This window comes from Heptranchias perlo, chromosome 18 (assembly GCF_035084215.1).
Source record: "Heptranchias perlo isolate sHepPer1 chromosome 18, sHepPer1.hap1, whole genome shotgun sequence".
Taxonomy (NCBI): Eukaryota; Metazoa; Chordata; class Chondrichthyes; order Hexanchiformes; family Hexanchidae; genus Heptranchias; species Heptranchias perlo.
Window position 1 is genome coordinate 33,036,239 of NC_090342.1, and position 17,930 is coordinate 33,054,168.

The 17,930-nt window shown below is 41.8% G+C and overlaps 1 protein-coding gene across 2 annotated transcripts in view; it reads right to left on the bottom strand.

Moving 5' to 3' along the window:
* b4galnt3b (beta-1,4-N-acetyl-galactosaminyl transferase 3b) overlaps positions 1–17,930 on the bottom strand; it is a 133,180-nt gene that overhangs the window by 55,954 nt on the left and 59,296 nt on the right. For both annotated transcript variants that reach the window (XM_067999651.1, XM_067999650.1), the window contains exon 3: positions 7,078–7,143. In XM_067999651.1, the coding sequence (XP_067855752.1) occupies positions 7,078–7,143 (66 nt within the window). The remainder of the gene's footprint in view (positions 1–7,077; positions 7,144–17,930) is intronic.

The window sequence follows — 17,930 nt, forward strand, 5'->3', positions numbered from 1 at the left end:
AAATATAGCCCTATTAGAACAAGCTTAAGTGATCAAAAATAATGCCAAGGGAGTCCTTACACTGCTGAAGTTAGCTTAGTGGGTAAATGCTGCACATACAGTTATAGATGTTGGTCAATAGCAGGAAGAACCACACAAGCTTAAATAATGCAACACTCTGTCAATCTAGTAAAAAAAGTAGTTTCCATCTGGAGTTTTGTATTTTGTCTAAACCATTGTGACTCCAGCTTGCGCCTCATGTTGAAGCAGTAAGTTAAGGTGACTTTTATTCCTATGCATGATAGGGCACTCTCCAATTAACTTGCTATACGAATGCAGGAGTGTTGAACAATGGTCATACCATACTCACAATGGCCAATCTGGGTGCCTTCAAATTTCAATGTGGATGTATAGTGGTACTCAAGAAACCACAGTGCCCATTTGTGTACAACCAATATAACATGATCAATGTAACTAAGGTGGGGTTATTCAATAGCCCTAGCTCGCACTGGTAGGTAAGGCATGACATGGCATGTGTGTTAGAGTCAGGGTGACCTTGCTGCAGTTGAAAAACAAACACCAGATGGCATGCGTACTTGTTTCATTAAATTGATGAGGGACAACATCTGTTGCCCACCCAGTTGTTAGCCAGCATCTATAGTCATATGGCATCATCTTCCTTCAGAAGTTAAACATTCAGCAATATGTAGGTGTAAACAGTGGCATTCAGTAAGATAAGCTGCAGGTCTAAGGCTAGAGATTACTTTCATAGATTAATTTCAGAATTCTTTTGGAGCTGTCCTATTGGCTCAGTGGCTAAATTCATCACCTGGTGTGGTACCATGCAAACCACAAAGGTTCCAGGTTTCGTTAGCCATTCAGTTGGCCGGCAGTGGAGTTCTACTATTCTTCTTGGTTTTCCTGGGCAGGGAGAAGAATAACCAGGGTTCCCACTTCTGATTGTTACCAAAGAACCTTGTTGGAATGTTTCTGGACATTAAATAATATGAGCGTGCTGATTGTAATGCTACAGTCAAATAACCTACCAACACTTATTGGCCAAATCTGCATATAAAGAATGATCAGTAATATATCCCTGTTGGGTGAATTACTGCCTAGTGTGATAATGAGCTGTAGAACCCATGAAAAGTACAAGTATGCTCTCCGGTCTGATGCCAAGTTAGGGTGGTAGAGCTCCTACAATTGCCCTCAGTGTCTCTGGATAGGGAAAGATAATGAACCAGGCTTCTCAGTATTGCCAAGTGACCCTTGCTGAAAAATTCACTTTTACAGGTGCCAGGTGAAGTTAGGATCAGACTGGGTCATGATGTTCTATACACTGCTGAGCTCATTGCGTGAAGAACGGCCACATGGGTGAGGCTGATGCTTGTGGAAATGTTTTGTTTCCACCCACAGGAAGAGCATGCGATGTTGAGTCAACCTAATGGGATTTCCACTTTGCATTGCCTTGTTCACTATATTAATGGAGGACCAGCAATACAGAGCAGAGGAAAGGAGATTGAGGCAGTATTTGAGAAGTATATATTCCACAAGATATCATCTCTCCCTACCCAGGGAATTTACAGACCGTGCAGATCTTGTGGAGATCTCAGCAAAGAGATCTGCATGAGAAGAGTACGGTTCACAAAAAGTGCTAGCTTTTGCATGAAGACCTGCAGCCAAGAGCATCTGCCCAAATAGCTCTACCCATGGCCGTAAAAGTTACCACCACACAATTTCTCTGCCAGTGGCTCCTTTCAAGCAGCCACATGAGACCTGTATAAAATTACCCAGGGTGCTCTACAGACATGCATTCTTCTAGTCATTGACACCATTTTTAAGACAGCTGAGGAATTCTTTTAATTTGGCATGTCAACGAAGTGGCAGCATGAAGGGGCCATACAGTTTCATCTTAGTGCTGGTTTTCCCAGCGTGCACAATGAAATATCGGGTATGCTTGTTGCATTCGAGCTCTACAGTAAACACTGAACTTTCTGAACAGAAAAGGGTCCACTCACTGAACATTCAGTGAGCGTGTGACTAGCGACAAAGAATTCTCCACGTCAATGCCGAATTTGCTGGACATGGTCACAGTGCCTTTGTGCTCAGGAATTTCAGCTTCCCTCTGAGTTGCAAGAACAGAAGCGTAGGAGCATTACAGCTAGGCACATGTTTCTACTACACTTGTCATTTGAGTGAACTCTAGGAGTCTTAAAGTGGGAGGGCCTTCATTGTCTGGATTGATCAGACGGGGCTCTGCAAATACTCCACAGTGACAGTGGTAGCTTGCTGTGCCTTGCACAACTTTGCCATCTAAAAAGCCTGGACATGGCGATTCCTGGGGAGGTGGCCCCAGCTGCTTTGGAGGCAGAGAAGCATGGAGTGGAATATCAGGACGATTCCTCAGTGCTGGCTGCAAGGGGAAAATCAAAATACCACTAACCAATAAAGTCTGTTTAACTTTTTCACCACTGCCACTATTCCATTTCCCTTGCCTTAAGGTCAAGTCCAATTCCTTCAATATAACACACATCACAGCACCATCATTAGCTCTCTAATGTGCAGTATTCTTCCTCCAGACACTACTTAACTGCTGCTCCTGCAGCTTGCTGCTGGATCAAGCATGAATGGAGACTCGTATCTATTATGAAACTGTTAAGCTAAAGCCTTACAGTTGCCTGTAACACTTGGACTCAAGTAACCTGGTCTGCATGATGGAAGATGTTCCGTGGACACGTTTTTTGGTGCCCCTTGACAACAACTTGGAAATATATCGCCGTTCCTGGTTTCTAAAAGCTGCTCCTAGATTTTCCACCCCCATCCTCTCCCTCCAGCACAGATCGCCCATGTAACATGGGAGTTACGCTCCAGCAATGCCAGTTTATACTGAAGTGATCTGACCCTATATTTTACGAAGGGTGAGTGCTGGGCAGCAGTGTTGGATGGAAGTCCCAGCTGTAGTGATGCAACTGGCCCTGTGGATTTTTGGGGTGACTGTTTTTAAGCCACTTTTATGTGTTTTCTGCTAACAGAATCTACATATTACTCCATTTAGATTGTAGCCTGGGTAACCCTTTGGGGAGACAAAACTTGTCACTGAGAAGCAAGCCCTCCTATAGATTTAGGCTGCTTGCTTTGTTCTGAAATTCGTCAATTAAGATATTGGATCAAGCATGAATGGAGTCTCGTATCTATTATGAAACTGTTAAGCTAAAGCCTTACAGTTGCCTTTGTAACTTATGTTTCACAAAGGCCTGTAACACTTGGACTCAAGTAACCTGGTCTGCATGGTGGAAGATGTTCCGTGGACACGTTTTTTGATGCCCCTTGACAACAACTTGGAAATATATCGCCGTTCCTTCATCGTCGCTGGGTCAAAATCCTGGAACTCCCTTCCTAACAGCACTGTGGGAGAACCTTCACCACATGGACTGCAGCGGTTCAAGAAGGCGGCTTACCACCACCTTCTCAAGGGCAATTAGGGATGGGCAATAAATGCCGGCCTCGCCAGCGACGTCCACATCCCATGAACGAATAAAAAAAAAATCATCCAAAGACATAGGGACAGCTTCCATAAGGGTGCTGATAACATGCAACTGTATCTCTCCTGACTCCTTCACTGCCTCTCTACTGTCAATCTGCTTGTCCAACATCCAATCTCGGACAAGCTGCAATATCCTCCAGTTAAACATGGGGAAGCCCAAAGCATTGTCTTTGGCTCCTGCCATAAACTCCGGTTGGAACTAAAAAAAAACATTGGTTGGAGACAATTGTTCGATATCTCGGGGACATATTTAACCCCAAGCTGAACTTCCGCCCCCATATCCTCTCCACCACAAAGACCACTGACTTCCACCTACATAACATGGCGGGCCTCGACCGCCGCCTCACCTCACGTGCTGCCGAACCCCTCAGCTGTGCATTTATCATCTCCAGATTCGATTATTCCAATGCTCTACTGGCTGGCTTCCTATCCTCCATGCTCTTTCAAAACTCTGATGCCCATATCCTATTCCACACCAAGTCCCAATCACCCATACACTCCTCTCCTTGCTGACCTAAAGTGGCTCCTGGTGCCCTAACGCCTCCAATTTAAAATTCTCATGGTTAAAATCCTTCTTGGCCTCATCCCTCCCTATCTCTCTAACCTCCCCCAGGCCTACTACCACTATTCTTTCCTCTTCTCCCCCCATTCCCACCCCCAAAAACTATGTTCCTCTGACTCTAGCCCCATGGATTGAGAATTGGTTGACAGACAGGAAACAGAGAATAGGAATAAACGGGTCTTTTTCCGGGTGGCAGGCAGTGACTAGTGGGGTACCGCAGGGATCAGTGCTTGGGCCCCAGTTAGTCACAATATATATCAATGATTTGGATGACGGAACTAAATGTCACATTTCCAAGTTTGCAGACGACACAAAGCTGGGGTGGAATGTGAGCTGTGAGGAGGATGCAAAAAGGCTCCAATGTGATTTAGACAAGTTGGGTGAGTGGGCAAGAACATGGCAGATGCAGTATAATGTGGATAAATGTGAGGTTATCCACTTTGGTTGTAAAAACAGAAAGACAGATTATTATCTGAATGGTGATAGATTGGGAAAAGGGGAGATGCAACGAGACCTGGGTGTCCTTGTACACCAGTCGCTGAAAGCGAGCATTCAGGTGCAGCGAGCAGTTAGAAAGGCAAATGGAACGTTGGCATTCATTGCAAGAGGATTTGAGTACAGGAACAGGGACGTCTTACTGCAGTTGTACAAGGCCTTGGTGAGACCATATCTGGAGTATTGTGTGCAGTTTTGGTCTCCTTACCTGAGGAAGGATGTCCTTGCCACGAAGGGAGTGCAACAAAGGTTTACCAGACTGATTCCTGGGATGGCAGGACTGACGTATGAGGAGAGATTGGGTCCACTAGGCCTATATTCACTAGAGTTTAGAAGAATGAGAGATGATCTCATCGAAACATATAAAATTCTAACAGGACTAGACAGACTAGATGCAGGGAGGATGTTCCCGATGGCTGGGGAGTCCAGAACCAGGGGTCACAGTCTCAGGATACGGGGTATGCCATTTAGAACTGAGATGAGGAGAAATTTCTTCACTCAGAGGGTGGTGAACCTGTGGAATTCTCTACCACAGAAGGCAGTGGAGACCAAGTCATTAGATGTATTCAAGAAGGAGATAGATATATTTCTTAATGCTAAAGGGATCAAGGGATATGGGGAAAAAGCAGGTACTGAGTTAGATGATCAGCCATGATAATTTTGAATGGCGGAGTAGGCCCGAAGGGGCGAATGGCCTACTCTTGCTCCTATTTTCTATGTTTCTCACCTGCATCATCCCCACCATACACCTGATCATTGGCAGCCATCCTTTCAGCAGTTTAGGCCCTAGATGCTGAAATTCCCTTCCTAAACTTTTCTATCTATCCACCTCCCTCCCCTCCTTTATGATACTCCGTAAAACCCACCTCTTTAACCAAGCTTCTTGTCAGCCCTCCTATAATTTTTGACTGACCATGCCTCTGTAAAGTGCCTTGGGAAGTTTGTATACATTAACAATACTACATAAATGCAAGTTTTGTTGTTGTTGGTAGTGGGGAGGAGAAGAGAAAGTGATTGATTGACAGCTCTGTGCCCAGGCAATGACATGTAGATGCAACCCTCTCTCCCTGTTTCAACAAGAGATGCACACCTAAAGGCTGTATTGTTTGGATAAAACTTCATGTAGAAGTTTTATGTTACGGAAGCAAGTGCAGGTTCTAAGAGATAGAAAAGTGTTATCTCTGGCTTTATTTTCGTATATCCGAGGGGCTGTAACTTAAATATTCTATATTCCAGTGAAAAGTGCTGTATTGATTTTCCGATACTTTTAATAAACCTGACTTGTAGTTGTAGCACTCAGTCTTGGGATTTGATACAAGTTTTTATTTTTCTGCTATCTGAAGACTGGAAAACATGAGGGACCATGTCAATTCAATGATCTAATTACAAGCAATGATTTCTGGTCCACATCTGAGCAGCATTACATCACCACGTATTACACAATAAAAGGGAAAAAACGAATTTATATAGTGGCTTATCACATTCTCAGGCAATCCAAAAGTACTTTACACTTCTAAAGTAAAAGACTGGTTGTAATCACTGTATTTATGTAGGGAAACATGGCAGTCAATTTGCACATAGAAAGGTCCACACACAGCAAATCAATGAACAGCCAATTAAAGTTGATTTGGTCATGCTGGCTGAAGAAGGAATGTTGGTCAGGATACCGGAAGATATCTCCTGCTTTTTTTCCCCACCAGAATAATGCCATGGTTTCTTTTACATCCTCCTAAGTAAAATGGGCCTTAAGTTAACATATAATCCAGAAGATAGCATCTCTAGCAAGGCAGCACTGCGCAGATGTATTGGCCTAAATTACATGAAGTCCAAGGCGTCCAATTTACAATCTTCTAATTCATAGGCAGGAGTGCTGCCACTAAGCCAAGTTAACACTTGGTCAGGTCATAATCTGGTTCAATGGGAGTATGGTCTCACTTAAGGGAGTGGTGTGGCACCGGAGAGAAATGCCTGGAAAAAGTCAATAAAATGTAACTACTCTTTGGTTGCAAGAAGAAATAACCCCATTTTCCAAAACCCTGAAATAAAAAACACCAGTATAAACTATATGCAGGAAGATTTTCACTCCCCACTACAGCAAAATCAAGCGCATTCTTAATATGTTGACAAATGTTATAAATAGTGTACACTTATTTTTTTCCCCATAGTAACTATACTTCTCAACCTACTGTGGGCAGACATAACCATCTCACCAAGGATATTGGTGTCTCAGTGACAGTAGGTTCATCTTAGTACTACTATGTAAATTGCACCGTGTCAGAATGCTCAGATCACAGTTTAAAAAACTAGGACTTACACAATTATAAATATATATAGAAGTTAACTTAAATCATGTGTTACTAAGTTGTTACATGATCTTGTAGGTCAGAAGTCGTCAATATTTTAAGCTTCACTTTTGTGGTTTACTATCAACATTTGCACCATTTGAGCACGTCAGTCTTCATGCCAGCCATTCTATTTATACTGTGGTCCATCTCACCTCTGGTTTCCATACTTCAGCAAAACTCAATTTATCATTTAATTGCAGGTGGTTGCTTTCAGGATCCTGAAACACAAGAAAAATACAAAACACACAATATTAATCTTGGGTTTTACATTCACAAAATTCAAAACAAACCAGTACATCTGGCATGGACTTTCAAAAGGCATTTGATAAAGTACCACATAACTGACTTATTCGGAAAATAGAAGCACGTGGATTAAAGGGAGCTTCGGTACGTAATTGGCTACGGGATAGGAGGAGGCAGAGAGTAGTTTTTCTGTATGCAGATGTTTTTCTGACTGGAGGGAAGTATGCAGTGGGGTCCCTCAAGGATCGTATTAGAACCATTGCTTTTCTTATTATATATAAAATGACCTTGACTTGAGGATAGGGAGTATCATTTTGAAGTTTATGGATGATACAAAGCTTGGCAACATAGAAAATAGGTGAGGAGGATAGTAGCAGACTTCAGGAAGTCATAAACAGACTGGTGAAATGGGCAGGCACATGGCAGATGCAATTTAATGTGGGCAAGTGTGAAGTGATGCACTTTGGGAGGAACAACATGGAGAGACAGTATAATCTAAATGGTATTACTTTGAAGGGGGTACAAGAGCAGAGGGACCCGGGGGTGCATATTCACAAATCTTTGAAGGTGGCAGGGCAAGTTGAGAAGGTGGCTATGAAAGCATATGGGATACTTGGCTTTGTAAGTAGGGGCACTGAATATAAAAACAAGGAGGTCATACTAAACCTTTACAAATCACTGGTTAGGCCTCAGCTGGAATATTGTGTACAATTCTGTGCACCACACTTTAGGAAGGATGTCAAGGCTTTGGGGAGGGCTCATAGGAGGTTTACCAGGATGATATCAAGGATAAGGGACTTCAGTTATGTGGTGAGATGGGAGAAGCTGGGATTGTTCTCCTTAGAGCAGAGAAGGTTAAGCAGATACCCAATAGAGATTTCAAAATTATGAGGGGTTTTGATAGAGCAAGTAGAGAGAGAAACTGTTTCCTCTGGCAAGTGGGTCAGTAACCAGAGGTCATAGATTTAAAATAATTGGCAAAAGAACTAGAGAGGAAATTAGGAGAATTTTTTTTCCCCACAGGGGGTTGCTAAGATCTGGAATGCATCACCTGAAAGGGTGGTGAAAGCAGATTCCACAGGAACTTTCAAAAGATAATTGGACATGTACTTGAAGAGGACTAATTTGCAAGGTTATGGGGTAAAAGCTGAGGTGTGGGACTAAATGGGACAGCTCTTTTAAAGAGCCGGCAGAGGCATGATGAGCCGAACGACCTTCTGTGCTTTAAGATTCTATGGCTTTGCTCGCAGGTAATGCATACTCATCCAGCTGCAGCTGCAACTTCACTCCCCTAGGGGCAGTTAAGATTTTTAGCGATGCTTTTAAGAGTTTTGTTTTTTTAATGTTGATTGTTATATAAATTGTAATATAGCAACTTTTGGTTTGAAAGCAACAGTCATGAAACCACTTTGAAAAAACTATTTAATTGTTTGATTTCATGATTGCTGGGTCCTCATCCCTGACTAGCAGTGGTAACAATCAGATATTTGAGCAAATCAGAATTGTTAACTGAACAGATCCTGGTCATTTATGCCTGCAAATCCTATTTAAGGAGTGACATTCCTATTTAAGGCGAGATGCATACTCTGTGCAAGGTTTATCATTTATATCAGCAAATCTCCCATGGCACTGCTCATGGTAAGTTAGGAGATGTGATTTTTTTTATTAGGAGAGGGGATTATACAATGTAAAATTCCTTTTATGATTGATATCCAAGATCAAAAGAGCATTAAAAGCTGTGGGCTTGATTTTCCTTGGGAAAACCGGCCATTTTTGGGCAGTCTTGAGGCACAAAAATGAGTAACATGCAGTGGTGTTCTTTACTGCGACAATCCCAACCCAAGAAATGGCACCAAAAGTCTCCTCTTCAAAAGACCACCAGTCTTGAGTGCCTGCCTGCCACATATAAATGGGGGCAGGTGGGCATAGCCAAACAATCCTGCAATTTCCCCCAATTACTCCCCTAACCAGATGTTAGGAAACACTGCCACCATACAAGTGATATGAACAGCACAAGAGTGGCCCTAAGGCAGATACTGCATGGAGGATGCCATTGTTTAAGCTTTTGTATGTTTGAAGAACTTTACTGGGACATCAATCGTTGTTGCTGTGCATTCTTAAGCTTCAGTGAAGAGTTCGCTTGATGTTTAAAGTGAGTACTGGACTAATTTATATTTGGGACTGAGGAAATGGAACTCCTTTCTTCCTTTGTTGTAAGCAAGAGGACAATGAAGAAATGGAAGAGGCTAGATTAGAAGAATTTAGAGTGAGGCATCATAGAAGACACTTGTTTCCAACACAGTGATATCCACTCCACAGGGTTTACAGACCTAGGAGACCTTACTTAGCATTCCCTGCTATTCAATATATCAGAAGATTGCACTTCCCTGGAAACTATTGTGGGGTTAGATCAGTTGCTGGGTGAAGACTACAGCCCACTTCAATGTGGATCTTTCCAGGGAGCAGTTTACCACTGTATAAAGATCACAGGTTGTTTTCTAGTGGGTGATGCTGTTCATTACCTTCTCAATGGAACTTGCAAAACAAATGAAGAAACTCAATTCAATAGCCTGGTAGAATTCCCACAGATGCAGGGAGAAATTGATGGTACACATGACCTTCAAAAGCACCATATGACAATCCCCCCCAATATCAATAGAAAGACTCTCATTCTATCAACATCCAGCAAGTATCATGCAAATCATTTTGTCTTGCATGTTAACGCCCATTACCCAAGAAGTTACCATGTTGCTTTTTATCATGCAACAATCCATCTTAGCTGTCTTCATTACTCCAAACCATGCATCAGGATGGTTAACTAGTGATCAAGGATACCCTCTGCAGTCAAGCCTAATCCCTCCAGTACAGCATCCACAGAGAGTGGGAGAACAAATAGAATAATGCCCACGGGACTACAAAAAGTGCGATAGAGCAGATCTTTGAAATTCTGAAGTGTTGGAGGCGAGTGTAGTGAACACCTCCCGCTTATCCATTATCTGAACCATAGGTGTGAAAACGGTCTCCACTGCCTGCACATGTGATCGATTCTCCCTGATCAAAACTAGACCCCTAAGACCTAATCTCGTCAACCAGGGGCAGATATTTCTCCACCCGCCACGAAGGAACAGTTTCCCCTTCTTCCATTCCCAGGTCCTCATGCTCATTTGTGCTCAGTGCTTCACCCTGTGCAGACCTCTGATTCACAAACTACTTATGCCTGAGTGTCTCTGGCTGGCGCTGAAGCAGGCAAGATGCCATGACTGAGTTGGTACAGATGGGGCAGGACTTGCACAGCAGCTGCTCTGACAGGTTCCTCCAAGCCATCACCTAGATGGCTTGGAGGAACCTGTGCAAACGTTTCTATAGCTGTGTAAATAATCACAGGACTCTGAAGAAATAGTGGCTGACTCGTTGCCAATTTAAATATTCCGCATGAAGCTGAAACCAACTGCCCTCCTTTGCCCTATCTCCACCAACCTGCTGTTGGTGCTTTACCTCCCATTTCCTCATCTCCTGCAGCCACACCAGTGTGCCTTCCAATAACCTGCAAAGTTTCCTACTTGCTTGCACTCAAAATTCAGAAAGTGGGTTGTTCCTCTTCAAGTTGCATTTTGTCATCTCTGGTTTGTGTTCAACTTTTTGCTTTGCAAGGGCAAAGCACAGTAAGGAATCTGAGTGGCAATTACACTTCACCCCCCTATCTCTATCTAGATCATGATTAAACACCTCTCCTTCAAGACTAACAACGCCTTATGGCAGGTAATGTGAGTTTAAACAGAAGTGTGCTGCTTGTGAATAGTGCAGGTTTCCTTTCACCCTATTAATAACAGAGAGGAAATGATAGGCAAGGAGGAAGAATCAGTAGTTCTGACCAAAGGTCTTCAACCTGAAACGTTAACTCTGTTTCTTTCTCCACAGATGCTGCCTGACTTGCTGAGCTTCTCCAGCACTTTTTGTTTTTATTTCAGATTTCCAGCATCTGCAGTATTTTGCTTTTGATTTTGAGGAAGAATCATGCCTCCATCATTCTTACCAGATGTGCATGGGTAACAGTGCCTTCACTTATCTTGGCCAACCTGATGAGGTTATTAAACCTCTTCCTGCACTGTGCTATGGGGTGTTGGAGGTTGTACCGACTGCCTCTGCATCTCCCTCCATAATGTTTGTACCATCTCTTATGGGGCTTTTTGTTCTCAGGCCCCAGGAGGCCATTCCTTCTCACTCTCACTTCAGCGAGTAAAACATCCGTGAGTGCATCAGAAAATCTGGGGGCTCTTCCTGCTGCTGAACACCTAAGGCTGCTCCTCCTTCAATCATTCTTGCAGTCTTCCAGTGCCTGTGCTGCATTGCAGAGTTCTCACAGTGTGTGGCTCTTTAATCAGCTGTAGCACAACTTGATTTCCCTCCCTCTCAGCTGCAGTAAGCCAATGACCAGCAGTTTTTATCACTGTAAATATGCCCCACATAAGTAATGAGAGACAATCCAAGAAAATACAGTGAGTTAGTGGCAGAGACAAGTGGGCAGGCTGAAGATCCTGCCAACGCACCAATCAGTGTAATAATATCGACCCCTGTATCTCTCATAACTAGATGAGGTGGTCAATTTACAAGATATAAAATGGAGTTTACTCACACAAACACAGCTGTCAAACAAACATGTACCTTAAGCACCTTGCACTGGATGTTTGCATTTGAATTGAATGGTTTTATCTACTGACCCATTTGAACCACCTCCCCACCCCTCCCAAACCCAAACGCATCTGCACCAATCAATGCAACAAAGCAAGGCCTTCAGTTGCTGTTTTCTCCTGAAGTGTGTATATCAATCAGTCTGGAACGTGTAGTCTCTGCAGCCTACAGAACCAGCTAGCAGTAACCAAGATGAACCCTGTGTGTGGTGTGATCAGCAAGAAAGAATCCAATAAATAATCCATCATAGACAAAAAAAAGCTTTATAATTGTCATAGTAAGTGAGAGGATCTGTTTGAGCAGGGGAATGCTAGGTTTGCAAGGATTTAGGAGGTACTTGGGTTGATAAAGTGAGTATTGAAGAGTGAGTTATCGAGGGTGAAGTAGAGTGTGTATTGGCAAAGTGTTTTTGCTGCATTTGTGGAAAGAAAAATCAACAATTGATGATAATCAATCAAGCTAGTTGAACTATTTAGATTTCTAATAGTGAAGATCAATGGCACAAAGGCAAAAACTGCTAAGCACTCAGCAAAGAACAAAAAAAGCAAAAGAGAATCAGCTGGGTGTTGAAGCAGCTGAAATGGAAGTCGTGGAAATGCTAAACACAAAGCCAGAGGATAGTCCACAGAAAGCCATGGTGAAATTTCATAAGGATTTTTAAAATTATGAAAGGTCGGTGAATAAAGAAAGACTTTCCTGTGGTTGGGGAGTCAATGACAAGGGCTCGTTAATTTAAAATTATTGCTAAGAGAGTGAGGCGAGGGATTAAGAAAAGTTTCTTTGCACAGATTTGTTGGAGCATGGAATGCTCGGTCACAGGGAATGGCTGACCATCATATCTTCCAAGGGAAATTTGGATAAACATTTAAAACTGAGGAAGATAGCGGGCCAAGGTGAGAGCAGTGAGATTAGCTGTGGATTGCCCTAGCATAGAGTTAGTACAGCCATGCTGGGCCAAATGGCCTCCTCTGTGCTGTAAACCTCCAGGATGTTTATGAAGCACTTTTGTACTGTGACCAGAAATTATAAGTGAAGTCGGTTAGGCCCAGACAACAGCAAAATGGCCAACCACCTGTTCCAGGTACTGGTTATTGGAGATTCCACCACGGAAAAAAACCTTAGTGCAACTTCAGCAAGAGCTGGAAACCCAATATGGGAAATAAGTGGCATTGTATTTTAAGCAAGTTTTTTTTTAAAAAATGGTAGGTAAAGAGTTTGAAATATTACATAACCTGTAACTTTCAATATCAGTAAAGTGCAACTTTTTTTAATCTAGTCAATCATGTGATACAACAGTGATTCGCCCAACTTGCAGTGTATTTATGCTGCAGTGGAACGGTGGCAAACATTAGAAACCCCGTTCTAGGTTACAACTAAGGCTTCAGCCTTGGCTCAGTGGTAGCATGCTTACCCATGAATTAGAAAGTTGTGGTTCAAGGCCCACTCGAGATTTGAGCACAGAATCTAGGCTGACCATTCAGAGCAGTACCGAGGGAGTGCTGCACGGGCACAGGTGCCATCTTTCAGATGAGACGTTAAACTGAGGCCTTACCTATCCTCTCAGGTGGCCATAAAAGATCACACAGCACTATTCAAAGAATAGGGGAGTTCTCCTAATGTTCCGATCAACATTTATCCCTCAACCAACATCACCAAAACAGATTAACTGGTTATTCATCTTATTGCTGTTTGTGGGACCTTGTGTGCAAATTGGCAGCTGCAATTCCCTACATTACAACAATGACTACACATCTAAAGTATTTAATTGGCTGTGAATACTTTGGGATATCATGAAAAGGCACCATATGAATGCAAGTTCTTTCTTTCTAACTAGTTTGAGAATATTTCGTGCAATCTGAATGCAAACACTAGTTTAGAGTTTACTGGAGTTGAAGGTATATTTTTCTTTGAAATGTTTTTTGTTCAACAAAGGAGGACCATTAGAATTTTGGCCAGGTGGAGGGGGCACAGAATACCTCTTTACCTAGGCATGCTGGATTTTAGTAGAGTTGTATCAGTTAGCTACAGTATAGACTGCTGTTATGCCCTCCCCTATCCCCAATGCACATTTTAACATTTCTCTTGTTCATAACAGGAAAATTGGCTTGGAAGAACTTGGGGTGAGAGTTGGATTAACCCTGGGCTGTGAGATTTCAATTTAACTCCTTGAAGTCATCGGGTTGAGCAACTCCTGCAAGTATGTCTGTCCAGGTAAGTAATTAACACTTATGCAAACAAAAATATTCAAAGGACAGGGAAAAAGCATGACCAAAGGAATGTTGATATATTTTTGGAATTGCTTTTTTTGGCAGCGATTATAAGGTTTGATTTACTGTCTATCATTACTTTTTGACCCAGACATATAGCTATACCTTTGCAAAAAGTGTGGTTTCTCTTATAATTAACCTCACATTTAATATTCAGAACTTTAAAAACTCAGCTGCAGTTAAAGCTACCGTCCTTTTGACTTTTTTTTAAAAAAAGCTTTGGAAGTATTTCATACTGTAAAGGAAGAACAGGATGGTAGATACCTCTACAAAGCAATGAAAAACAAGGAATCTGCACATCTGGCACCACAGTTGGATATTTTAAGCATTTCCATACATAGCCCTCAAGAGAAAGTTATTTATAGTCTTTAGTCTGCTTCTTCATTCATAAATGGCAAACAACAGCAACAGTCAACAGGGAAGAGGAATCGTCATAACTTTTTTCTTAATCTGAGGTCATATCTTTCAATGCACTTAACTCTCCTGCTTCTGAACAACTAATGTAAAAACAGGAAGGTTACTGAATCTCTTGGAAATTAACTAGGTTGATGATGACTAATAAAAAGTTGTCCTGGACACATTACCTGGGCTGTGCCAATTGATTGTTATAATTCCAGGTTCTACCTTTAAATTGTTTATTGACAGAACGCTCAATGAATCATCATAAAAAATGTTGCAATTCAACAACAACTTGCATTTAAATAGCGCCTTTAACATAGTGAAACATCCCAAGGCGCTTCACAGGAGTGTTATCAAACAAAATTTGACACCGAGCCACGTAAGGAGGAATTACGACAGGTGACCAAAAGCTTGGTCAAAGAGGTAGGTTTTAAGGAGCCCCTAGAGTCCAGCGTTGCTGTGGATGGTTGACAGGGTATATAAAAATTAAAATCTCTGATTAGATGGGGTGCAGTGCCTTTTTAAAGAAGAAAGTTAGAAAAGGAAAATATTTATTTTGAACAGCATAGAGGCCCACTGGCCACACTAGAGAAGACCCACCTCAGTCAGTTAATACCTCAAAAATGCAAATTACACTGACCCCAGAAAACTGGCCGAGGTTTCTGGCGAATCCTTGTGGAACTTCCACCTAGCTGAGGATGTGCCATGATCCACAAAAGCAGAAAATTCCAGTCAGTATATCCAGAAACAGAAAAAAGTCTAAAGTTTTATGTAGGAGAAAATGGTTAGATAAGTGTCAATTTTTTTTAGCTGAGGTGCTCAGTTTCATTTTGGTTTGGTGTAGCATTGTGTGGTGATTTAATAACCGTAAAAGCTTTCAATGATTTTAAAAGGTCCTTGAATGTTACTTTATATAATGATTTTGTGTATGTTACTTTTGCTAGAAAAATCAATTTGCAAATAATTCAAGACAATACTGGGCACCAATGGGAAGTTGATTTCCCATAGCCATGCAAAAGCACTAGCAACCCCAGTTCACCAGACAAGAGCTGTCTACATTTTTAATACTGCAGGCAATGGGTAGGGGGGGGTTATAGGGCTGGGAGGAGGTTACAGAGATAGAGAGGGGTGAGGCCATGAAGAGAATTAAACACAAGGATGAGAATTTTAAATTGAAGACTTTGAAGGTCTGGCAGCTAATGTAGGTCAGCGAAGACAGGAGTGATGGGTGGATAGGACTTGGTGCAGGCTAGGATACGGACAGTAGAGCTTTGGATGAGCTGAAGCTTATGGAGCGTGGGAGACTGGCTGGCAGAGCAGTGGAACAGTTGAGTCTAGAGGTGACTCAGTAGGACTGTCCTTTTGCGCTGGACAACAGAGGCGAGATGTGGTTAAATGTGTCAAAGGCTGCGGAGAGGTTGAGGAGGTTTCAGATGGAAAATGCACCATGGTCATGGTCTCTGTCAGAGAGGATGTAGCTGTGATTTTGATTAGGACCGTTTTAGTGCTGTGACAAAGGGGGAACCCGATTCAAACATGGAGTTGCAGGAAAGTTGGGCATAGATTTGGGAGGCGATAACACATTCAAGGACACTGGACAGAAAAGGGAGGATGGAGATGGGGTGGTAATTTGCAAGGACAGAGGAGGTCAAGTTTTTTTTTTGATGACAGTGGTTTTGAAAAGGAGAGGTAACTATGTAAAATGTCAGCCAGCAAGGAAGGGAAGTTGGGTAGTCAGCAGTATAGAGGGAATAGAGTCAAGGTAGCAGGAGGTAGGGCTCGTAAATAAGATGAGCTGGGATAGGAGGAGGGGAGATGAGGGGAATTAGAGAGGGATGCAAGATCAGGGCTAGAGTGCGCAAAAGGGAAGGGGACAACCAGCAGAAGCTGCTGATGGATGGTCTCAAGATATCTTAAGATCCAAAAGTATTTAGATCAATATCCAACCAGTTGTAAAATGATTGTGCCCATCACCAGTTGGGGGTAACGGAATACAAAGGAAGTTTATACATACGTGAGTCTACATGAATTCACTAAACTTACCAACTTCCAACTGATTCCATTTTACCTCTCAGACGAGCACTTCCATATTAAAAACAATTGGATGTTATTCTTAGATCAGTGAAGCAGTATTGTGGATGTTAATGAGAAATTCCTGTCATTTATCTTCCGTTATTCTACATACACAGAATTCAAACTTCTTGTGAAATGTTTTAGGACATTATGTTCAGTAGTAGCCCAAAGTATTTAACATATATACACATTTCGTAATTCTCAAGGGCTGGGAAAATAGGCAGCTACAATAAGCTAATATATTAAGATTTCCTGCTGTGCTCAAGGCAGGTACATTGGTCTCTGGGATTGTAATAGAGAGTAACTTGTGACAAATGGCTTTACACTGGAAATAGGAAAGGACTTTTATCACAAGTTCCCGTGTGTAAAGGTTTGAAAATACTCAGGAGAGATGTGGTTGATGAATTTTAGGCTTTTCTACTCCATCTTACAGGTTTGCTAAAAGAAAAATTGAAAAAAAAGGTGATTTCAATGCAATCTGTGGCAGAGGGCAAGTGACTTTTTACCAAGCACATGTTGGAATAAAAATCACATTGATAATTCCAGTCAGCATCACTTACTTGGATCTTGCATTTGAACAAAGAATCCTGATAATGGGTTACACACCTAAGAGGTCAATGACCTGCTTTCTCACTTTACAGATGATAACTGACTTATGTATTTCCAGCATGTTCTGCTTTTATTTTAAAGCTACATCCCTTCTCCCCATTCCAGCAGCCAGTACAATGTATTAAAGCAAATTACTAATTCCTTATAACATTTGCTTTTGCAGGGGGTGGAGAGAAAGAGAATACAACTACGTTAGAAATGTTGACCAAAAAAGTGGTCCTTTCAAAATTGTCAATACAGAACGTTGCAAATGTAACTTCTAGGGGAATGAAAACATTACAAGAAAACAGAATGACTGTACACCAAGTACCTGACTTTTCATAAATGTGCACTACTGTAAATGCCCTTCAGAAGTCTTTGGAGCATAAACAAATGTTGTGCTGTTACGGGCTTGCTCACTCTTTTTACTTTGCCTATATAACCAAAAAAGAATCTTGCACAAACCAAAGTGACCCATCACAAATCAAAAATAGATATTAAAAGTATATAAAAAAGTATATAAACTTTATTTTTCAAAATGTGATGAAACTCCTATTCATCACATGTGCACCCAAAGATAATGATGCACAACAGAGAAAATGATCAGAGGAAGTATCTCCAAATAAACTGTATATTATCTGTTGTAAATAACAGTAGAAAAAAAATGATTGGGTTTAAAACATCATGGTCAACTACATTAAAATTACCTTTCAAGCCAGTCATAACATGGAAGCAATAGCACAAAA